At 44.9% G+C, this 25,353-nt stretch overlaps 1 protein-coding gene across 2 annotated transcripts in view; it reads right to left on the bottom strand.

The window, feature by feature from the left end:
• The window catches only part of LGR4 (leucine rich repeat containing G protein-coupled receptor 4), a 73,797-nt gene that overhangs the window by 34,424 nt on the left and 14,020 nt on the right, over window positions 1-25,353 (bottom strand). For both annotated transcript variants that reach the window (XM_084520757.1, XM_084520756.1), the window contains exon 2: window positions 9,350-9,421. In XM_084520757.1, the coding sequence (XP_084376883.1) occupies window positions 9,350-9,421 (72 nt within the window). The remainder of the gene's footprint in view (window positions 1-9,349; window positions 9,422-25,353) is intronic.

Genomic DNA, 25,353 nt, shown 5'->3' with positions numbered 1-25,353 from the left:
GTCTATAAACTATAGTGAACTCCAAGGTAAGAGTTTGTTTTCCAAATGTATTCCTGATCTGAAATTTAAAACAACAAAGTAAACTAAACCGATCAAAAGAAAGTCTACAGCCTCTCCATAATTTCTAACGCTGATATTCAGCAAGAGTCACTAGCACCTATACCGCAAGACAAAACATGGTTTTGTGATGCTCCTTTTCAAGGACTATCACAGAATATTTATAGTGATATTCTTTTCTTGTTAATGGGAAAATTATTGATATTGAAAAAAGCGAGCACTTTCCTCGATGCAAAATGAGGTGTCATGAATTTGTCAGATACTGCCTACAAATTGAATGATGCCTAGTATTTGGGCAAGGCCTCCTTGAAGTGGTGACCATCAGGGGCCGTGCACTTAAGGAAATGCATATAACCTAAAACAATTATTATACAATATGAGCAGTTGAAGCAAGTTGCCACGATACTCCCAATTGGCATTCACCAGAAAAAAAAAAAAAGAAAAAAAAAAAAAACAAAAAAAAAAACAGAAATTTGCAGAATTTTTCTAAAAATCAGTAAAAACATGCTGCATTGAAAATTGGTAACAACTATTCTGCAGTCATAATGACAAGTTGTTACAGTAAACAACTTTAATTTCTCCCACCTTGAAAGCAGAAAGCAGAATTTATTTTATAAAATATATCTTCTCCCTAATTATCTTTGCATGTCTTGCATTGTGTCATGATAACTAACCTTCCTTTGCTGTACTATAGGCCAGCTAAACCTTTCCTTGGACAGCTACCCCAAAGCACTAGGGTGGGTCTGTACATGCTATCTGTGTTCTGCCGCTCTGGATTTCCATGTTTCTTTGAGCCCAAACTGGCACTGTTACAGATGCCATCATGGTTACAGAAGGAGCTACCTGAGACAAACATCCCACATTCCTCACCACGATAGCCAAACTTAAATAAGCCAGCGCTGGAGAGGAGAGAGATGACTTTTTGGGGAGATTTTCTTATTTCTTCTTGTTGGTTCCAAAAGCCACGTCTGAGCACTAACTTCTTTTTGCTGTGGATGCTGAGAGATCAGGAGCACCTGGCTGTGCTACGGGAATGGCTTCCACAGCGGTGGGCCAGCTGCTGAGCAGGGTCTCTGATGTTCTCAGAGGACTTGTGGTTGACAGCTCCAATTCAGAGGACTCGGACTCTCCAAGCTGGATGTGTGGATTTGAAACCAACATCATCACAGGCCATGCGATGGACACAGGCCCTCTGCTGCCTGCGTGGATCGGCACACGGCCTGCTACACTGAGCTGACAGAAGCTCTTCCAGCACCAACACACTCCTTCCTAACTATAAATACACGTCACTTATCAAGTCTGTAAAGCAGAAACACAGATATCAAGGCAACCAAGACATGTTTTCACCAGCTAGGATGCAGCTCTTGAAACAACTACAGCTTTGCACTTCTGGCAGGTACTGCTATTTGGATGCTTGGGTTTCCAAGATCATGAAATTCTTTGACAATTAGACATGAGAAGGTGAAAACAAGAGGTCAGTTGAGACAGTAAATCCTCAAAGCTGCTTTATTCTGTCCATACAGCCTGTATCTCGCCCTGACGTTTATTGATTTTCCAGGCATGGGATCATTTGAACGACCACGCATCTAGCAAGTGACACTGCGAAGTGTGGAAGTGGATTCAATCAACATATATTTGGCAACTAAATCTGTTACCGTTTTTCTAACCACTTCAGATGCATACTGGGTAAACACAATACCTAGGTTTTGTAGACACCCCTGCAACCGGGGAGGCCTGGTCTGAGAGGTTCTGAGGCTGCTACTCGGCCTCCAGAAGTTTCTTACCTGGTTTTTACTTTCAGGCAGCCTCAGCCTGGCAGCTGAGGCAGCATAATCAATTCTGGCTTGGGAGATGGGTCTCGAAGCCTGACGCCATAAGGTTCAGCCCTCAGACAGAAAACAATAGGCGACTGTGAAGCACAGTGAGAACTTTCTAAGCCACCAAAGCATGGCTCTTGTATCAGCAGGTCTGAAACTCATCCCGAATCAAACTGATTTAGGACTCACACAGATAAGAAAACATTAATTAAACGCAGGTTGGCCAACATGTTTTTAAACATCATTTAGCATCTAGCGCAGACCAAGTAGGTGATGTTTAAAAATATCTTAGCTGACTGTGGTTAATTCTACTTGGGAGTCTTCGCCTAGAGGTTTGTCTTGACGAGAATGCGAGGGTGCAAGTTGCGACACGCCGCGCGCTGTCTGAGGCTCCAGCACACACAAGGCTGCAAACGTTCCTAATGTATGCTAGCTGGTCAAGTTGAAGCTTAGGCTTTTAACTTGCTAACACACGTGAAACCTACACCTCACATTTTCTTCATTAGAACCTCACCTCTCGGAATTCAAGCTGGAGGGAGCGAGCTGAGAAATGGCCTCCTCCAGCTGTTCAAATATTCAGGGCTGGCAGATGGACCAAGGGCACGCGTCGGCTTCCAGCCCACCATCAGCTGGCTCTTTCTGAAACACCCACCCAGGACGGCTCAACGGGCTGCCCTGACAATAAAGCAGCTGGCAAGAGCTCTCTGTGTGCTCCACCATCTCTGTTTCACAAGAGGATGCTCAACCACAGCCTCCGTTAGCACACGTCAGCTAACCCAAGTCAGCAGGACGACTCTTCTCATGGAGACTCATCCTTCTTTTTCTACTCAAAATGAGCCCTTTGTCCCCAGCTTCCCATTACCAGCCCCCGGGCTAGCTGTGTTTATGGAAGGGAGAGGAATGACACCACCTTATCAACATCCCTACACTACACTGTGAGCACTGAAGGACGAAAACCTCCTTCCACCAAATGCTTCCGCAGCCAGGTGAGGAAAGCTGCTGCGTGCCGAGCTACCAGCTCAGCCTCGGTGGCCTTGGCACAACTCCACGACGTGCCTTATTCATACAACCCGAGTAATAAAACAGACCGACGCTCCCCCTCCCTCCTGAAGGATAACACGGCTTGGTACCGAAGCAGAAATTAGAAGGAAGGGACCGTCTCAATTACACGCTGGAGCAGATACTACAAAAGCAGGCAGCTGGGCCATTTCAGCCAGGTGGTCATCTTCAGCTGCAGTCAAGAGGAAAAAGAACTCGAGACATTTCCCTTGCAGATACTTCCTGATTACAACCTCATGGCCCAAACACCTCATTTCCCACCGCCTGTACGCATTTTAATTAATCCTTACGTCCTCCAAATGTATTTTGCCAATTAGAAGCCACGATCAGAGACTCTGGCTTGGGGGGAGGGGTGTGTGAGATGTTTCAGTAAGACCTTTTAGTGCTGTAATCAGCACAGATATAATTAAATAGTCAAGCCATTCTCAGTCCTACTATTTCTTTTCCTGAAGAACTACAGTTGCACGCCCTCTCGCTTGCTGTTTATTCACTTCTGAAAAAGCAGACATGCATTGTCTTTCAGAAAAGAGAAACGTTTTCTAGATCAAAATTTTCTTTGTGTCACTTTCATTCCCTATTCCCTAACCACTTTCACCAGCTATTAAACAGAAATCTCAATCGAATTTGCCCACGACCAATAAAAACTATTCAAGGACAGTGTCACAGAGGAGAGGCTGTTTCACATCACATACAAACAAAAACCAGAAACAAAACAGCCCTTGGCATCAGCACACATCCGCAAGGTAACCAGGCATTGCTGTCTCTTGGTGCCTTCAGGAGTGGTGATTTTCCTCACAACAACACTGGGCACGATACGCTCTTTGAAACTTGCAGTCGGAGAGCAGTGAGCATCCTCCCCGACCTCTGTGGAAGTGCAAAGCCCTGCCCAAGGCTGGCTGGCTTGGGGTGAGCGATGCTCCTGTTCTGCCAGCCACACGCTTGTGCCACCAGCAGCCTGAAGATGAGCAGCACACTTTGCTCTGCCTCCCCACCACCTCAGGCTGAGCAGAAGGCAGCGAGTCAAAACCTTATTCAACAGCGCAGGGCAGATAAGAAGACAATGCTTTAAAAGGTTAAGAGCAGAAATCAAACCGTGGTAAAAAGGTCATGAAGCCAAGGAGACATTTGCGTTGTTTGAGTGGTGCATGTTTCTGAAATCAAACTGGAAAACTTGCCAAGAATAAAAATCATTTCAATTTGCCTTCCCTGATGAGACAGTGCCTTTTAATTAATCCAGCAGATCTTCCACCGATGCAGTGAATAGAACTTGTGTAGTCAAAACCCTTCAGACTCCCCTTCAGATAACTTTAAATATTAGAATGAACTAAAACAGTTCAGAAAAGCATCAAAACATGGCACAGCCTTGCTCTTCTAGTTAAGAATTCACACTGGAAAATGGGTCCTGCTTTCTAAAAACACTGCATTATCTAGCTATATTTTCCCCTTCTAGCTTTCTATAAATACTTTAAGGTGTGGTTAGAAAACTGTGGCCAAATTCTTCAAGGATTTTTAGTTTCCATATCAAGTTCAGGGCTGTAGCATATTTATGTTAACATTTTCTGGAGAATACACTTCTTTAACTGCTGTGGCAAAACCCTTGGTGGTCTGCTCCTCGCTGACTCTGACCATTGCTGTTTCAATCATTTGCAAATTACTTCCAGATGGGTATCAGTTACACAGAAATGGAGAATTTTTATAACATTTATAAATAGTGCAAGAATCCTACAGACACATGGTAAGCAAGCACACTGTGCAGCAACATGCACGAGCTTGTGAGCAGGGGCACGCGGAGCACATAACCCACCGGGCGGATTTGGCTTGCAGACAGCTGGAATGCTTTGCTTTGTACCTCCTAGGAAGACTCAGGTACAACAGTACCTTTGCGGCACAAAACCTCAGATTATACCCGCAAATATGATATTTCACCATGCAGTCGGCTCCCTAAACATGGCCATTTAGTGTCACATTAGATGTCCTCTTCCAGCCAGCCTCCAGTGGCCATTCCAGGAGGCCACCGGTCTCCCACCTGCATCTAGGTCAGAAAACCTAGCACACCTTGAAACAGCACTGGATGAAGATGTTCAGGCAGCCAAATCAGCCACCTTCTACCAATGTGGAACACACTTTTTAATGGAGCAGCCAGCTTTTACAAACCTGGTATGCTACTTCTTTCACTTTTATTTGCTAGCATTCCTTTTAGGATTTGGAAAACGATCCTCTGAAATCTCTCGAGACTACCAAATTGCATTAAGGGGATGACAAGCTCCATATTAAAGAACTCCTAATGCATTTTTTAATCCCATCCTCTCCACATGTGTACTGTGTAAGACTCAGTTGCCTACATAATACATTTAATTGCCTCCCATTTACATTCAATTAAATTCCGTGATACTATTTTGCAATATTAACTAACTCTTTCAAGGGGCTAATCTCCTGGAGGATTTGACAAACAGCAGGGTTAAAGTCATGCTTTAGAGAGCCATGCTCTCCCATGGTATAAAGAAAAAGGTGTGTGGGGCTCATCTCCTGGATGAAGACAGTTACTGGTATCCATGGCGCTGTGGTACTTACTGCATTCCCATTAGTTTGTGGGATTCTCATTTGCTTTAGGCCTGTAATTCTTGGGAAAAGGTCTAGATGGAAAAGTTGCTTCCAGCACAGATTTCAACACCACTTTGCTTTAACTCCGTCTCTCTTTATTTGGCATGGAGACTCACACCCAGGTTTGTGTGCTGAAAAAGCAAATTTGCTAGCGCCTGGCAGTCAGAACTTGGATCTGTTCAACTGTAAACAAAATCCAGGAAGAAAGTTTGAAAATCATCTTTGAGTGGAGAGGGAAAATCGTGGTTGTACACTGGGAAGTATGACCGTTTGTTCTAGTAACAACCAGGAAAAGTCAAGACTAGACGCTTTCTCTACCCTGTTCCCATAGAGAAAAGGGAATCAGCAGAATGAAGCCAAAACGTGCCACATCTGGTACTAGTTACTCCTGACAGGGAGGTAAACTGCCCTGTGTCTACCTTATAGTGCCTGTTATAGTCTCTCTAGGAAGAGCACGAAATGAAGCGAGGGAACCTGGAGCTGACTTGTGCACAGATGACCATAACCAGATCTTCATGCAACAAGAAGAAACCTTCCCACTGCCAGTGGAGAGGTCCAGAGGCTCCGCAAGCAGGCTTCCAGCTGTAAGCAGGCTGCTGCTGCGAAACATTAACAACTCACAAGTCTCACTTCATGGTTTTCAAGTAAGAAAATTTGAAGAGAAGAGTATGTAGATATAGCCTATTTATCTTCTGCTCTCTTGGTCAACTTCCTATCTTCCTACACATGACAGATTGTCAATTAGAGAGTTTTTTTAAAAAAACAAACAAACAAAAAAAAAACCTTCTCTTTCTAGAGATTCTCCTACCTCTCTACAGCATAATTGTGCTGGCTGGTCTTTCCAAGAGGAGAAGAAACTAAGGGTAAAACAACAGATTGATTCACCTATTCTGATACACGATTTCCTTCCCACATCTTCATGTGGAACATCAGCTTCAAACAGCTACCTTTTGTAAGAGGTAACTCAAGCATAACATAAAACCTTTTTTTTTGTTTTGTACTAAGGATCTATGATCGCTTCAAGTACGTCTGAACCTTTGGCAAGTCTAATTTTTACTGTAAAGTTGTTGTTGTTTTCAGAAGTTGATTTAACCCTGAAGTCAGCACGCCAGGAATGATTTAAAGCTTTTGGGTGTTCACATCTAATTCTTAATGCCGGTCTATTTTTTTGCAAAATGAAATGCTGGAATTTAAGGGGACAATGAGGTGCATGTAGCAAACGACTCTTGGGCAATAAGCACAATAGATGGTGGCTGAAGGCTCTGCCTTTTCTCTTTACCTCCTGACACGCCCCTGGGTTTATGGAAGTTACACAATATGCACACCCACCAGTTAGGTTTTATTGCTTAATTACTTATAGTGAAAAAATAAAGGCTCCCACAGTCATCTGAAGTTGGGGGTGGAGTTCAGAAAACAGAATTGTTTCTTTCTACTTTTGGTGTGAAATACAGCTAAAGAATTTGGAAAACAAATGGCCTACAAATATAGACTAACAAAAGAAGATACAGCCACACAGTAGCACGTATTATAAAGCACATAGGGAGTGCTGGCCAATACAAATTCTGAGCCAAGCAAGTTTCCCCCAGGCCTCTCTTTTTTTTTTTCTTTCATTTTTTTAAATTGGTTACTCATGCCATACCACAGCCTTTCTTAAATTGTGTCAATTGTGCATATGCACCATCGGAAATTCTGGTAAATCTGTTTTCTGCCAGGTTTTCTAGACTATATTGTAAAAGTAAGCAATACTTAAAGTAATGTGCAAGGAAACAGAACCTGTTGAGCATGAAATGAGGAATCTCACACACAGTTCATCTGACATTCATCTACACTTCACAAATGCAATGACCGGAACCAGAGTCTCTTAAAGCACGGTGGAATCAGACATGTGAGTGTATCAGGAATGGTAGCTGCTACATTATCAGGACGTAGGAGAGACCAAAATTTTAAGTAGAGGCAGAACACCTGATTAGACCCATCAGTGTAGCTGCGGCACAAGGGACAGACACAGAGAAGCTTTCAGATACATAAGCCTTTCTTCAAGAGCAATTGAGCCATCTCTATCAGCTTCTCAGTACCTTTGTTCCAAGGAGGTGCAGTTATAGCAGATAACTAGAGTTAAAAGGTTCCAGGTTTTATCTGTAGTTTTGCTGTAGGGTTAATTTATCAGGTTGCCCTCTACAAATGGTTTCCCTTTTTTGCTTCAGTTTCCTTTTCTTTAACAGTTGGAACAATGCTTCCCTACTTCATAAGGACCCATCTCTTTTTGGAAACTGAACTCTTCTTTCCCCAAGGTGCTTTTATTGAAAAAAATCTCTTAACACAGAATTCATATTTTCAGGCTATATGAAGTCACAAATAGGGACAGCCTTACTTTGTATTTTAAATGTTCTTTGCTATGAGAAATGCTACTTTGACACTGTGAAAATGCAAAAGAAAAGAAAATTGCAGTGCTTTTTGCTTCTCTTCTGCTTACTACTGGAAGTTGTGGGGGTTGTGTTTAATAGCAAGTTGAATATGAGCCAGCAGTGTGCCCTGGCAGCCAGGAGGGCCAACCATATCCTGGGGTGCATCAAGCACGGCATCGCTTGTCGGTTGAGGGAGGTGATTGTCCCGCTCTGCTCTGCGCTGGTGCAGCCTCACCTCAAGCACTGTGTGCAGTGCTGGGCACCACAGTATAAAAAGGACATGAAACTGTTGGAGAGTGTCCAGAGGAGGGCTGCAAAGATGGTGAAGGGCTTAGAGTGGAAGACGTATGAGGAGCGGCTGAGGGCACTGGGCCTGTTCAGCCTGGAAAAGAGGAGGCTGAGGGGAGACCTAATCAGTGTCTACAGCTTCCTTGCGAGGGGGAGTGGAGAGGCAGGCATCGACCTATTCTCCTTAATCACCAGTGATAGGACCTGCGGCAATGGTGTGGTACCAGGAGTTGGACTCCATGATCCTCATGGGTCCTTCCAACTCAGGATATTCTGTGGTTCTATGATCCTAAGTTCTCAACATTCTCAGGGAAAGGTTGAACCACTGCCCTCTTTTAAAGATAAGGAAACTAAGGCACACAGAAGTTACTTGTCACATAATAGTACTTATGAAAGTAGTAATTCAAAGTCAAAGCCTCCTCCCTGTTTATTGACTCTGAAAACAGACAGCTCTCAAACCCAATCTCATTTAGCACTGGGCTGTTCAGGATTTTGCCTTTGCAAAGGCATCCCAGTGAAGACTTGGGTTCAGCAAAATACTGGGCACACGAATCAAGCACAAGCTAGGGACTAGAGTTCAGAAGCGCAAGTACCACCTAAGTTAAACTTAAAGCTAAAAAGCAAGTGGGACAGGAGGTAAGTGGGAGCTGGAGAGAGAGCTTCTGCCAGAGAAACTAAGAACAGTAAGTCCTGTACCATGTAACTTCAGGTTCTGAAACAGGTCAGGCTGGGCTTGTGAACACTCTCTGCAGCCTACAAGGGCAAAGAGAGCGAGCTGCTCAGTAACTGAAACAACATATTTTATGGAAGTTATGCAACAGCTACACTGCAGCTCCATCGGAAACAATGGTAATTACACACCTCCCGTGTTATCTTTGGATAACGCTGTAATTAAGATGTGTCATCACTCTAGTCATGATTAAAATAATTACTGTAAAAAGTCCCTTGTAGGTAGCATTTACTGTTCCGGTTTCCAAACATGTAGAGGACTTTTTTTTTTTTTTTTTAACGTATAATTGCTTTCTCTGTTCACAGCTCAACTCAGTATTATTTCCCCACCCACCCTCCACTTTACACAGCCATCTGATGTTGTAGCAAAACTACCTTGTGTGCAACACTTACAGCTCTTCCAAGTAGGGGAAGTTCTTGAACGCATCCTCTGGTAGCCTTGTAATGTTGTTCATGCTCACATCTCTGTGGAAGAAGAAAACACAGATCTGTCAATAAACAGTAAGGGATTTTTCCACTTTAGAAAAAGGAGGAGAAAAAAGTAAGCCTGATGAGACAGCAGGAGACCAGGAAAAAAAAAAATATTTATTATCAAACAGTAATATCTGTTTCTAGAAATTTGCACGCTAAACTTTCAAAGCACAGTAATTTGAGACTCTGGTCGCAGCAAAGGCCTATGTAATGCAATGTTGATAAAAATGTTTTCTGATAACTACAAGCAAAACAATGACTGTAAACTGCACGGTACACGTGTACAGAACAGTCTCTATGGTACTGTTATCCCCAACACTAGTTTTTACCAACTTGCACGTGTATACAATTTGAACACACAATTAAGGCTGCTCGAAAACCACAGCATATGAAAAAACTACAGGAAAAAAAAAAAAAAAAGCTTGTGCTTGTGACCACCCACCATGCAAATTTTCACCCCACAATGTCTTTAAAAAAAAAAAAAAAAAAGACACACCATCTACAAAAAAACATATATTGGGACTTAATAAAAAGCTTCTGGCAAACAGCTTCTGGAGCAACTGACAAGAAGAGCAGAAACATGTCCCAGCTCTACCACAGTCATTTTTTCTACAAAACCTATAGACGTCCTCGAGGTAATAGTTTTAAGCAGATTTCATTTTCAGTCCATGAGCAGAGACAGGCCGGCAGCAAGTGCTTACATGATAGGTATGCAGACCTGTTCAGCTTTTTTCTTTCCACATAAGCAGTAAGTGGCAAACTTGGTGCCATCACCTCAGTTCACACATCTACGTAACCACCAGGGATAATCTCGTCCTAAAGCAAGCCATTACTCAATAGAAGTAACAGTAGCACAAAAACAATCCAGTTTGATAATTAAACTAATAACCACCTAACAATTCATGACATAACCCACGTTCTTACTTTCTACTTTATTACTTTTTTTTTTTTAATGTAGTTTAAAGACAGATCCAGTGATGCTCATTAGCACAGCCTTCCCAGCCTTCTGTTTTTTGTCCTCCAAACGAACACTACTGTCGTCCTCTAGCATCTGTGTGTCACCTCCCCAAGTATTTTGGGTAAAACACAACCAAAGAAAACCAAACCACCCCTTCCTTCTCACCCCTACTCAGCAAGTACCCTGAAGCTCTCACATGAAGAGCCACAGGCCTAAGGACTGCATGCGAGCCAGCAGACTGATTGCCACCTCAAAGGCTCAGCCTCAGAATTAAGTGCCAGCCCTAAAATACTGCAAGGTATGGATGATCCTAGCCTGGCCATAGCCCCCACCGCATTTCAAACATCTGCTTCTTCTGGTGAGGCAGAGGAAGGTCAGTTTGGACTCTCCCTGCTGCGCACTAAGTGCACAGATCCATGAAGAACCATTTTGTATCAGCCAAAACAACCCCCTCATGAAACTGGACAGGTTCATCATTAGGATATACTATTCATCATTAGGATATACTCTTCCATGGCTCCAGCCCCGGAGAGGACTTGGTGCTGGACGGGGCAGAATTGGCTTGAGAGGAGAGCAAGGAGCATGCAAAGGGCTTGGTGTTGCTTGTAAGGAAATGGTATCTCAGGGTATCTGTGCCTCCTTTCATGCTGTGACGAACTAAAAGCCATGTCAGCACCATATAACCGACCATCAAAGTCACTGCAGTAGCTAATTAAACTGCTTTTCGAGAAGAATGCCCACATTATTCCTCCAATTGCCAGACCATAATGTCTAACCTAGCTCATTAAAAAAGTTTCCGTGTTTATACTGACAACAGAAAGTACCATATAAAGAAAAAAAAAGCACAGTTACTGGAAAAAAAATTATTTTTTCTCTACAGCAGTTGACAAAGTCAACTGATGCCAATGAATTTATGTTGAAATCGGTAAGTAAGTGGCATCACTATGGTTTGCTGCCCCCACTCTCCCTCTGGAGCAGCACTGAGCCTTAGCTGCCGCTGGCACTAACATTACCCTGCTACCTGAAATGTGGATGCAGTGTTTCCTTCAACTACCTGTTCGTTACATACACTAAATCTCCATTTACACATACCCCAATGTAAGCCAAGAGACTTACTCCTCAGCAGTCAGTAAACTGATGTAAACCAAGCACAACGGAGATCAAAATAAGGTTCAGCACACTGAAAGCAAATGCAGTTGTGAGAGATGACCAAAATAAAATTCACTGCAGCACAATAGAGGTGCCTTCGCCCCACTCGAGGAGGAGCTGAATCAGAGATGATTTATTTCTGAGTTCTGCCGTCTGCCTGTTGTAAAAGGTGCTTTGTATCTCACCAGCAGCTTGGGTACCACGAGATGCCGCAGTTGCTGTGGGGGGACATTTTTCTTCTTGTGCAGAAAAGCAAATAAAAGTATCAGATGCATGAACCGTCAGCTGTCTGCTCCACAGGAGACTGCGGCATTCATTCTCTCTGCCCCCCTGCCCCGACACACACGTACATTTTTCAAATTGTCACCAACACACGCGTTTCTCACAACCAGGCTAGTCTTTTCCCTTCCAGACGACCACACAGGCCTTTCCACTGTCCATTTGGAAGCATTTATGAGTAGGGCAAGAGCCTGAGAAGAGAGCAAAGACCCTAAGTGAATCGTAAGAAATAGTAAGGAGTGCATGGAAACCACAACTCTTTTTTCCTGTAAAGCCTCTCAGAAGCCCGTCCAGGTGGTATAAAATCCTCATTGTCATATACCGTATGAAATGGTGGCAGTGAAAACAGGGCAGCAGGACACATCCCCAGAAAGCACTTCCCAAACAAATACATATCACCTCGTCAAGGATTTTGCGTGCAACCACATTTGTTGCTCTTCAGGACAGCCGTACGGTATCCCGCCCATCTGAAAGCAACAGCCTTGAAGTTTCTAGAGCCAGAAATGCCTGATCCTCAGAAACTTCACATGCAATTGTCCACGCAGCCAGTGGAAATCATGTACACATCTCGCATGGCTGACATCCAAACTCAACGTAATTTCAGCTTTCTCTGGGATCTGAAATTAGCAAAGAATGTTTTGCCTGTAGCTCTGAGCGTTAGCATCTCTAATTTTAATACGGGGAGTAGACTCTTTGGATGTAAGCACTAATCAGAGCACCTTTAAAGTGAAGATTTGAGAAGCATCAACGCTATCCATGAGCTGTACTGAAACAGACACCCTCTATTTTCTGTACCTGGGGAGAGTGTGTCCTAATGCTTTGCCACAAAGCTGGAAGAGCAGCAAGCAGGGGAAGGCACAGTCCCTTCTGGGACCCACATCCGCATGTGACAGCAAGGCAACACTTTACGAACGTGGCCACCATTAGGAAAAAAACCTTGCCCTACATTTTCCCGGTACGCTGAAGTTCAGGCTAAATATCTGAAAGGCTTAAATGGCTTGTTCTCAGTGAGCCCAGCGCCCCGTCCCGCAGGCACGGCGCAGGGCAGAGCTGCGCCTTTCAGCAGTTAGCCATTAACTCGGCTTATCTGTGCCGGGGAGCCGCAGCGCGCCGCGGCTCCCTCACCGCCTCCAAGCGAGACAGGCTGGGGCGTGAGCAGGCACGGAGCTGGCACCGAAACCGCGGGGATGAGCAGCCCAAGGTGGCAACCGCCTCAGCAAGAGGAAGCCGCACGGAGGGGACAAGGTGAATCACGGCCCTATCGCCGCCGTGAGTTTCGCCACTTGAGGCGGAGGAGCCGTGGAGGCGGCGCGGTGCTCGCTCCGACAGCGGTGCTGCTGCCCGGGCCGGACACCCACAGGGCCACCGAGGCTCACAGACCGAGGAGCCACAGCAGCAGCCGCCCACCCCAGTAACACACGGGTTTTGTCCTTCTTCCAGGAACACACCAAGGAAGAAAGCAAACAAACGAACGAGTCAAACAGGCAGCTCGCAGAAACTGCTGGAAATGTTATCTCGCTCTCCCGGGTACGGCAGCCTAACTTTTCCTGGCCAAAGGTGAAAGAAAGCCAAGCAGCAGCACCCCAGCCCCTATTTGCCGTCCTCAGCCTGCAGCCCACTCCAGCAGCCCCCCGTGGCTGGTTCTGGTCGCTGCTTGATGGATTGCTGGGCCAACTCCCCCAGGCTCTGAGACGAGCAGAAACACCACACCTGAGCGTGGCGGACAGCTGGAAGCACTCGATCCCACCCAGTCCCCCAACAGCTCCCGTTCCTCTCAGGACCCAGCGCTCCCGGCTTGCTGCGGCCTGCCAGCCCCACAGCCGCCCTCACGCACCCCGTGCCTCACCAGAGTCCCTGAAACCCTCCCCATCTGGCCACCTCTGCTGCCCCAAACTCTGCACCACTTCTCGTATCTTGAACGGCACCTGACTAATTCTCTCGCATTACAGATAAAAACACCACATTTATCTATCTTAGAGCGTGCCTTAAGTCACGGCTTCCATCGGTGAGATCACACGAAGAGGAATTAGATAAAAACGCACACCCAGCATTTTCACAGTCTCAGGCAGGGCACAGAGAGCCTCCTCTCATTTTCAATTACTGCCTGTACCGTGAAGCCCGACCCTTGTGAGATGACTTATCCTAAATGTACTCCTTGCTGATGGCTACAGGGGGATTCTGGCTAGGCAGGACGGCTGAGTGAAGGTGACTGAACAGAGGAGGGGGAACAACAAATCATTCCTGCGTGGTGAGAGAAGCTGTAACAGGGGGAACACAACACAGGAAGCACAGGCTTCCAGCAGGGTGCTACAGAAAGGACACACAAAAGTGATCCAAAAATTGGCCCAAGACAGAGGCAGAGAATGAAAGCTGCAGAGCCACAATAATTAATGGGCAGAGAAAAAGAAAACAATGCCAGTCTGTCTGAACTGAGGGCCATCTACCTGCAACATTTTTTTTTTCTTTCTTTCTTTTCTGGCTAAATGTACCATTCTTCACTGCATCTTTCCAGCTGAAAGGTGCTGCTGTGTTGGATAGAGCAACCTTCCTTCCCCCCAGCCCTGCTGTGCAGGTTTGTCTCCTCAAACCCCCAGGAGATGCTGGTGCTGGTTCCTGCCCTGCACCGTAGGCTGGGCTGTCACCCCTTGAGCCTGCACACGCTGCGTCCCATCACGCTTGTGCGCTGCATCTGAGCACATGCTGATGGCCTGAAACACTCTGCTTGGTTAGGGAAAAAAAGAAAAAAAAGACCTTAATTCTGAAAAGACGTTGAAAAGCTAGCTACAGAAAAATCTTGGTCAAAGCCAATCAAGATGGGTTGCTTAAAAAATAAAGTTAAAATACTCCTGCGTTCCCCCTCCACTTCATTAACAGCCAACTTTTTGTCCCTCTGCCTCACCTCTGTCTTTTGTGAAGCTAAGAAGGGACGGGAGAGAGGGAAGCAGAGAGAGAGGAGTGTTTGTTGAAGGAAAGAAGATCATGTTTCAACAAGGCACCTTTAAAATCCTATAAAATACTCCCTCTGAGCAAGCTTAACCTGTTTGCTGATAGATAATAGCATGTAATACTGTAGGCTCCATTCAGTCTTTTCCAAGGTCTGGGCCCTCTGCCACTGAACAATTTAATTATAACACTTACAAAATTATTTAGGCAGAGTTATCTGTATTTGAATAAAGCCCTCCCACCTACTTGTACAAAAACAATTAGGTAAAAGGTCTTCGTCTTATGTAAAATTCCCCAGGTAGTAACCCTGACCCAGTTCAGCAGTACTAGGCAAAGCTGGAGTTGTTAATATTTCTGAAAAGCCCATTAAATAACCCAGATTATTGAAAATACAAGTCAACATGATGCTGGGAGGCACTCGACAACAAGGAGCTGTCCGTTATGACTGGGACCATTAATACCTGCGTAATGGTCCAGTTATGTTAACTTAGGTGAAGATCACCAACACAAAGCAATGATTTTTTTCTGTCCTCTCTCCTTCCCCCCCCCCCTTTTTTTTTTTTGGTAATCAGACACAGAATTGTTCATATACTGGTCTACTAAGAAAAATACACAGATGTACTGCAGTGGTCATTGCTTGGACTAGAGTCCAGGCTAAACCCACATTAGCTAGCAGAACTGCTAAAAATGGCACTGCCTTTCTGAGGATGTAAGTCAATGCAAGTCCAAAGGATACTTCAGGTTTTGTTACTGCTAGTCATTTATGTCCTACACGGAATGGCAATTAAATAATAGCAACATGCAAAAATAATACAACGAAAAATCCACTCCTGCCTACTAAAGGTTTCCCAGAAGCTCTGTACACACTTCATACTGGGTTCCTTCCTCTCTGCTGCTGTGGCAGCATCAGTGCTTGTTCAACCCACGGTGAACGGGCTCAGAAAGCTGCATGGAGAGGCAGAGGAGCTGGAACAGAGAGGGAGATTGGCAGAAACTCGACCTTTGGCTGTTCGAAGCTGCACTGCAGTGCTACGGTCCTGAAGAAGCACATGCAGCGTTGAATGCCTTGTAGGAACATGCTCACAGGATAAAAAAACAGTATCATTTTCAACCACATCACATCCCAGCAGACAGTCTCAGGGGAGACCGAGAGCTCAACTCCATCCCCATTTCAGAACTGTTTTCCCCCTTAAGCCAGCTCCTTCAGGATGAAAATAAAAACTCTCAAGGGACAGAGCAAATGAGCTCGCATTAACACTGTCCCACATCTTAGTCGTATGTGGTGTGTAATAAAAGTGCAGAAAACCTCAAGAATCAAGGATATTCTGATTAAATTTATTCAATTAAAAAGAAAAAAGTAAGGGGTTTTGTTTGTTTTATTGCATCTTCCTGATAACAAGAAGCAAACAATTATCTCCCAGAAGCATCACTTCACAACTACTACTTTGAACAGTAATTGCCTGGACTGTGAATCTAATTAATGCAGCTGCAACTCAATATATTACATGCAGACATGCCAAACCCATCAGCTAAAAATTACAAACATGAGGAAAACAAGTATCAGGCAAAGGAACGATGCTGCTTGCAGAGGAGCCTATGCTTGAAAAGTGAGCTTGCAACAGTGCCTGAATTTCAAAAATGGTAAAGTAATAGGCCGACTAATTAATTTCTTACCTTTTACATACTATGTACTTTCACTACTGCAAGGTTTGGCTACCTCAGCCTATGCTATTAGTTAACATTTATAAAGTAATAGCACACTGATGCCCCAATACATTTGACTGGCATTGCATTTACAACTTAAGTTCTCCGTGTTCTGACACGGTCTGTACAATAATCAGGAGGAGGGGCCATCCCAAGGGCACCCTTGGGTGCTCCAGTGTTAGTTGTCCTGTATCCTCAAGTCCTCACCGCCATGCCCCAGCATTTCTCTCCTTGCAGATTTCATTTACTGCTCCTTTTAACACTGACAAGTTTATTAACGATAAAATGAAGCAGAAGATTTGAAAGCATTTTTGCATTATTACAAATGTTTCTGCTTGTGATTCTGCCCCTCCTCATTAATCTTAAATACGGTCCCAATGCCTCTGAAACGATCAGAGGCCTTCAGCACTTAAAAAGTGCAGAAACCTTTCTTGATGCACGGCCCATTTTGCATTCACAATAAGCACATCAGTCATGCCACTTATGCGTATGTTTCCTTTTCCACTTCTTTTAAGAAATGTTCTTGTAAGAAAGGAAATATCCAAATCCTCAAAGCCTTAGTCAGCTTCTGCTGCGATTGGCTCAACAAGCCACAGGTATTAACGCACTGCTGCCCTCCCACCCAGCAAATGCCCTGGCCGTCTCCCAAGCAGCCACGCTATCTCCCTAATGAGCACAACGCCTTATCACCACTGTTTGTACTGCAACAAGAAGCTAAGAGCCCTGGCTCAACGTGTCAGCGTGACTGGCACTGGACAAATACTCAGCTGGAGAAACTCCTCGCCTGGAAGGGTTTGCTGCCTAAGTGGACAAGACAAACAGCACAGGACGGAAGCCAGGAGCACCGGGGCGAAGCAACCTGCCAAAGCCAGGAGGAGCCTGGATGCCCCTCCAGCTCCCACGATGTCCTTCTCATCCACTGCGCCCAGCTACCGCCTTTTCAAAACACCTGCAGAAGTAAACATATCCAAATCATAAAACAAAAAAGAGAGTGGACACAAAGACTGAATTCCTTTTCTTCTCTTTCTTTTTGAAGCAAGGAACCAGGACGGGAGGCTGCTCTGACGGTTTCTCGTTTGCTCAATGTGTAGGTTCCGTCCATTTGGTAGATATGGAAATTAACGACACGTTCAGCCATTTGGGCATGGTTTCCATCCACTTCTCTGTGGATCTAACTGGAACATTTGTGTGACAGTTGTGGACGAAGCACTTAACATGCTTTTTCAGGGAGCAATCACCCTTCAAAACAGCCACAAATCCTGGCTACCAGAGGCGCCTTAGACATTCAGAAGCTTTAAGAAACTGGGTACACAGAGCTCCTTTCAGTGAAAATAGCAAAAATGCATACACATTCTGTTGATGCCAGTGAGCCTTGAGCGTTTTGCTGAAGCAGGACCTACAACATTTTCACTGACAGCCACAGAAAGGCTAAAAAATGCCAGACAGGTCTGTTCCTGCAACAGAAGCAACGTCCCCCTCTTCCCCCACCATATTTGTAAGTTATTTCTCCTTCCTTCTCCTTCCCATGTCACATCAACCTGTTTTTTTCCTCCAACATGATGTCTTAGCTTTCTTTCAGACACAGTAACTAGCTCTAATGTACCCTATTCATGTGCCAATCAAGCCATCATCAAGATCCTGGAGAGAACAATGCTTGTATGCAAAGACCTATTTTGGACTGGTATTTGAGTCACTGCGGGCCGGCCATTAAGCAATCACACGTACGGTTAATGGTCTCTGTTGACACATGGTGGGGAATTAACCACGAAAAAATTCCACTGCATTATTAGGAAAGGGATGGTGGCCTGGAATAGAAATACAGCACGAGTTCCTGCGCCCCTCTGTTCGCTTCAGAAGAGCCACACGTCTGGTGCAGATTACGGGCTGGTGGGTACGAGGATTGCGCTCACAGAGGTGGCGGTTATTTACAGCAGGGAGTAAAATGCTGTGTTCCTCGGGTGTCTGTAACCCTGTATGCTCTGACCTGGGGACTGAGCAGGGAGGCCTCAGCTGTGCAGGGCGAGCGGCCCGCGGCGCTCCTTGTACACCCACTGGGATCTGTCACCAAGCGGGAACAACTGGGCCGTGGTGACTGAGGAGAAGTCTGTGGATGGATGGAAGAGAGCAGGACCTGGGGTTGTGCCTGTGAGGACCAGCATCTTCCCAAGCACCTTCACCAGGCAGGCTCCCTGCATCCTGCCACCACCCAGACTGCTCGAGAGGGGGGTCAAATCTAAGGCATGCAATTGTTCGACGCCCGCTGTGCATCTTCTGTGCTTCATCCACTTGGTTTCCTTCTGGCTAGGGTCCTGCCAGCAGGCACCACAGCTCAGTCTAAGCACAGAACTAAGACAAGTTGTAAACCTTACGATGGAATTTGGGGGTACAAACATTCAAAATGCTATTCTCGTGCTACCGACACTTTCATGTTTTACTAAGGTGTCTTCTAGATATGAGGAACTACAAGGAACATTTTAGTGCCTTCATCTCAGCTAACAATAATGCCATCAAACTGGCTGGATCAGCAACTCTCCACACATCAGGGGCTGGCACCTGGGATCCCCTTAGCCCAGACACGTGTACAAACCATTCATGACAACCAGCGTTTGCTGGCAAGACTTGAGATTATTTGTAAAAGCCCGTAAAGCCAATTGGAAGGCATTGTTAATCCATAGGTCTCCACACACAAACACGACGCCAGTCTTGTCACAAGGGGAAAGGGAACAGCAACAGGTTACAGGCTTAAGGCTTCAGTACACACTCAACCAAAAGAAAACACAACACATAGCAGCTACATCTCCAGTGAAATGAACACCAACTTCCCTAAAGGAGTTTGACAGAAAGGTATTTGTCATGTTTTAAATAAATTAGGTTTAATGCTATGTTTGCAACCACCTTCAAACAGGACGGTACAGGCAGTAGGGACAACTGTCCTTGCCACCTCTCAGTCGCATCATACCATCAGCCAGCAAGGTGACCACGCAACCACTCCAGAACTTGAAATTTCTATTAATGAGTTACATAAGCCCCAGGTTAGAGACATATTGGAGTTTTAACTTAAAACACATATTGCTAACCCAGACACTTCATATGTGAAAAAGTCAATGTTTTGCACATTATTGTTGAGCAAATTCGTATTTTTTCTTTACCAAAAGCTTCTATTAACAACTATTGCTGAAATATTAAGAACATCTCCAAATTATGCATCTAACTGCCTTAGTAAAGTCTTTTTTTTTTTCCCCTTCCCACCTATTTCACAGCCATAAACACATCCAACGCATGTTCCATTCCATCTTACAGATCCAAGGGCAATTCCATAAAATTTAAACCGCCCAACAGGAGCGTACGGAGCCACGTTCACCCTTTGGACTCCAAGTACACCACGTCTCGCTCCACCTAGCAACAGTGCACGCACTTACTACAACAAACACTTCCAGCTGAACGCTCCTCCGAGAGCACAGCAGCCTCCTGAGCTACAGGCAGGCATCCATGGAGGTTCAGTGCCTTGCCCCCACCCGGACTCGCTCTGTGGGGCTGGGCAGGTTGCTTCCCCTCTGCAAGCCCCTGCTACCCTACTCAAAGGAGAAAAATCTTTTCCGCATCTCAGAAGCAAGGGGGGCATAAAGCTACTGATGTTTTTGAGCTGTCCAGGCAGAGCCCAGCACTTAAATCTGTTTACGCCAACAGAAAAGCAGTACTGTTGTTATACGTTTATATTCCTATAAAAGTCTTCTGTTGCATTTTTGCTTGGTATTTTTGTTCTGTTGAAAAAAAAAAGAGAACACGAAAGCTACAAATCCAATTTCATAAAAAAAGCCAGCTTGAGTAACTCCGAGTATTTTGAATTTTATTCATTTTCTTCTAGTTTATTTTGGTCTGCTAGTCTGTCCCACCCAATGTTTAGAAAGCAACCTGAGCCTCAAAAGTCTGGGTAAGCCCTACATTTTTAGAAGACTAAAGCAAAAAAGCAAAACAAAATTAGTGTACGAACACGGTCACTGATAGGATTAAGCAAGAACACAAAATATAAGCATTCCAATCAGGCCAAACCTGTACACAACGGTGCCAACATTTACCATTTTTTTTCACTTGCATGTAACACATAACTAGGATGTAACTAAAAATTATTTCTGGCAAAAAAAGCCTTTTCTGCACTCCGGCACTATAATTATCTATATACTGTGGGAAAACGAAAAGCACACAGTACCGCTTTCTAGTGTCAAAATAGATTTCATGGCAGCACCTGGAATTGCCTTTATAGCACTAAATGTGCTTTTACATAGCAATTTGCAAGGCATCTTAAACTAGCTGATGAAGCATGAGCTAGCCAGTTTTGATAAGATGTAAAACTTAGGTTTGGGTAATTCTTAGTCATCAGTTACCACACTTAAACTGAAAATTAACTTGTCTGTTGAGGGGAAAAGGCTTCCTATCCCTTTCGAGCTATACTGGTTTCAGCCACATTCCTCTTTTGTATTTGAGATGTATTGCCTAGTCCTTAACACACATGAAAATGCAGGCTGAATATCCACTCTTACCTCCCAATGAACCTTAGATACTAATCAAAATGAAAGCTGCACAAAGCGCCTGCCAGGACACTCTTAGGAACAAGTTACAGGTTCAGCTTCTACTTTGTCATTACTTTAGTAACCAAGGGTCGTCAAACAAGTATTTCAATTCAGTTTTATTTTTTCCTGTATAATGAAAGTGTCAAGAATTATCTCGTTCCTATCAGACTAAACACAGAACTCACATTTCAAGAAATAAAACCTCAGGTATGCTTTGCCTTCTGAAAAGCATAACTCCTTGGTGGTGAAAGCTGCATAGCTTTTAAACTTTTTTTTTTTTCTTCCCCCAGACTCCACTTGAATATGACATGCACCAAAGTCCAGGCCCTACAGTGACAGCAGTACTTGCGTCCGTGTACTTTGTATGCATAATGGTGGGTTCCCTCCCATAAAACCTGCAATAAAAAAACTAGCTAGCGTTACAAACACTTGGAAAAAACGGCAAGTCATTAGTGCTTTCCAAATTTGGCCACAAACTGTTCTTCCTTTCCAAATGACGGGCAGACTAGTACTACTTCTCCTGTGAGTAAGGCCTGGACTCCAAGAGCACAGCCTGGGGGCGGTCAGCACCAGCTCTTGCCCCCCATCAGGCGGCCCCCACCCGGGGACCTCCATTTGCTGGCACCTCAGGCTAAGAAAGAAGACCTCAGGCTAAGAAAGAAGCTGCCTCACAGGACACAGTGCTGCTCCCTCACCCCCTCGGAAGGGCTAGCCAGGCCTCTGGGCTGGTCATCCTTGTTTCTGCCAGAGCATCTGTGCGTTCAGCCATCACTGCCAAGGCTGCGCAAATGACTTCAGGGCACTGCTCACATACACGTCTCGTGTGTTTTCAGGAACTTGGCACAATTCGGGCTGTACACTGGCGCCGGCCAGCAGATGACAAATGGCCGGCAAGCTGCATCCTCAGACAGGCTGGAGGCCTGAGAGAAGGTTGCCTGCGCCCTGCCAAGGGGACACAGCTAATTGCCATCGGCCTGTGCTGGCCATCACAGCAACAGGTAACCAGCCAGCCAGTGACAAGGGCTGTAACAGAAAGTGACCATCCAGGCTGAAGACAAAACCACCGAAAGCACAAAACCTCTGCTTTATGCACCCCAGGATGAACCACCAGTCACCTCACACAACTGCCACCTCCCACAGCCAGAGGACAACAGGCAGACTTCTCTCACCACCAGCAGAAAGCCACAGAAGATCACCATGGGGTTTTTTTGTTTGTTTTTTGTTTTTTTTTTGGATACTGTCATTCTAAGCCATAAGGCAGATTTGGGTGGCTATGCGAAGAGGCCACAAGCAACCTACCATAATCACCAACAGGTCTTCTGAGCAGCTAAGGTGCTGAGACGGTGTTCAGCACAATAAACTAAGATAGATAAACTCTGAAGGCAACAAGGGTCCTTTATCAAAATTTGCCCCCAACTGGAAAAGACTTTTCCAGAAGCAACATAGTTAGTGAACCTCATTTGTTCTCAACTGAGCCTTTTCACACATGTAAACTATGACCATAGGTTTGAACAGAGAGATCTGGGGGAAAGGAATAAGCTTTTATAAAAACAAGGGTTGCAGGAAAAGATATGACAATATTTTGGATCAAATGATAGAGATGAGGGAGCAGGGGTGGCAAGTTTCTGGCATGCAGACACTTTCTGAGGTCCCTAATTGCATTCACAAAGTTATTTCGCAGCCCTAGGACTTCCTGCTAACCTGCAAATGTCCTTCTGCAGCTTCTGAGCTAGCAGCCGTAAGAGGGTTAATGCACACTGCACAGCAATTAAAAGAGGAAAAAAAAAAAAAAAAAAGGAAAGGAAAAAAACTACAGTTAAAATTAAAAAAGAAAAAATAAAAGCACAAAAAATGCCACTCTCTCACACACAGAGAGAAAAAGCTGAGTGTACTGTTAGCAGAGGGAACCCATCCATTTACACAATCCCACTCCAAGCCAGCATATTCACAGTAGTTTTCAATAAACATCTACACAAGTCACTGGAGGGGAAAAAAAATCTGTTTTCTTTCATACAATTCCACAAAACTAACTGTCATCACAACCATCCTTGTGGCAGAAAAGTCCATATTTGCCTGCAGTTAAATCCGTCTGCAGCTGCCCTGTGGAAAAGACAGCCAATAATTGGCTTCTTTCACCTCTGTTAACCACGAACAAAAGTGTCATTCAGCTCCCAAATGGACAGAAGGCACCAATGGATGGGCAGCTAGCTGAGCCAATGGGCTGGAATAACAATAACCCTGTAGCATTTTCTTTTTCCTTTTGTTTAGTCTTTCAAAGCCCTTAATTAAGACCCTCACAAAGCACCCCTACAGGCTCCTTTCAATGAGGCATTACACGCCTGTTTTCTTGTATTTAAGGAAGAAAAGTAACAGGGATTTCTGAAACACATTAAGCAGTATACACAATTTCCACGTATTCACAACCGAAATACTGTTACCTTTCAGCTTTTAAATATTATCGGCAATAAAAAGAAGTTCAAGTTTACTGCGTCCCCTCTTGCCGCTGCGTTCCTCGCTATTTTAAGGGGGAAAAAAAATAAAATACAGCCGGTCATAAACGTGACATAGCTGCAGCAGCTCGCCCACATCCACCGCAAGGCAGCAGCTCCCAGAAGGCAGGCAACCGGTGGGGATGGGGCTGAGGTATCCCTGGGCCCAGGGAGATGAGGAAGCTGCTGCGATATGGATGCAGACTTGGGACCGCAACGCCAAGCGCTGGCACTGCCCAAAAACCAGCGCTTGTCCACACTCGGGTAGGCCCTGCTGGTTTTGGTGGCCTCGCAGGCGACTCAGTGCAGGCTTGTATATGATATTGTATATGATCTAGATGAAGGTCATCTGGATTCCATTAGGTACAACCGAACCGATGGAGTATCAGCGTTTCTGTGTGGAGCAGCACGTCACAGCTGCTTTGCAGCAGTGGAGGCAGTCTCTACTAAGCAGCCCCTTTAACTCTTTACAGCCACAGAAACTTAGTATATGTTAGACCAAACAGCAGCTCCTTTCCTAAAGGACTTCTCCCCCAAACAGCAAACATAAAAGCTGTAAGAAAACCCCTATAAAATATCCTCCTCATGGGCGTAGGCTGCACAGGACATCCAGCCCTTTTCCACCCAAACCAGCCCGTTTCCACCCAAAACCAGCCTGAGTGACAAGTCAACATAGGAGCTTGCTTGGCAGGTCACCAAGTGGCAAGGCGATGAGGGGAAGGGACAGCAGGCGCAGAAGGTAGACCCAACAGCTAACAAAGCTCATCCCACAAGCTGCTCAGGCCTTAAATGACATCTAAATCAGCCTTAGATGGCTGATTTAAAGCCCAACAAATAATACACAACTATCACCTGTTCCCCACAGCGTTCTTGCTCTCTTCTACTGCAAGAAAAAATGGCATAGCTCTTCCAAAAAATAAGAGAGAAAAAGAAAAAAAAAGAAAAAGAAAAAAAAAATATATGCATGATTTGGTTTAAGGCCTAACTTCAAGCATACATCTTTAGGAAGCCTGCCCACAAACCTTTATCACAACTTGTTATAGCACTGGCCTTGATGGTATTTCAACATCGGTCAAGCAGGAGTTTGCTCTCACGTTGTTGTGTTATTGGCAAATCCAGTCATTATTTACCAGAGCAGTTCAAGAGCAGCAGCAACCAGAAAGAACAGCAATTTCAATTCCAGCAAGGCACATCAAGTGTCATCCCAAGTGCATCCAGTGTATCCACTACAACAAATATCTCAACGAGAGCCTCTGATATAACACATTTCAAAACCAACCCCCTACGTGTTATACAGCATAGTGAGGCACACAGATTCTCACTGGAGGTAACACATGCCGCTGCAATATAGTGTAAAAAAGCCAACCAAGACTTGGTTGGCAGAGGACTGTCCCTTTCCTCACACTGGCAAAGCTGCCCTTGTACCAGGACAGGATCCCTCTGTCCCCGCTCGGTGCCCCGCCACCCCAAGCAGAACGAGCTGTATCAGCACGGGCAGGGTTTGCTGCTACAGCTGCCCACACATCGGGGGAAACTGCCAGCAAGACTTGGTTGGTCAGGAATCGCAGCCCAAACTGATTAGCTGTGCTAACCCAATTCAGTAGTAGAGCTCTGCACTTCTGGATTCTCCCCTAATATCAGTAAGATAGTAACACTTACTACTACTGACCCAAGAACCTAAAGAAGTAAGAACTGTTAGTGTATTTTCTATTTCTTTAAAAGAAAATCATAAAAGCAAATGAAATCTTTCTCAGAAACTCTCAGACAAAAACTGATAGGCACTGCCTGCCATCGTCACAAACAAACGAGGTCAAAGAAGCACTTATTGCTAGTTAT

The sequence above is a fragment of the Aythya ferina genome, assembly GCF_964211825.1.
Source record: "Aythya ferina genome assembly, chromosome: 5".
Taxonomy (NCBI): Eukaryota; Metazoa; Chordata; class Aves; order Anseriformes; family Anatidae; genus Aythya; species Aythya ferina.
Note: the sequence above shows the minus strand (reverse complement) of the source record. Positions and strands in the feature narration are given on the sequence as shown.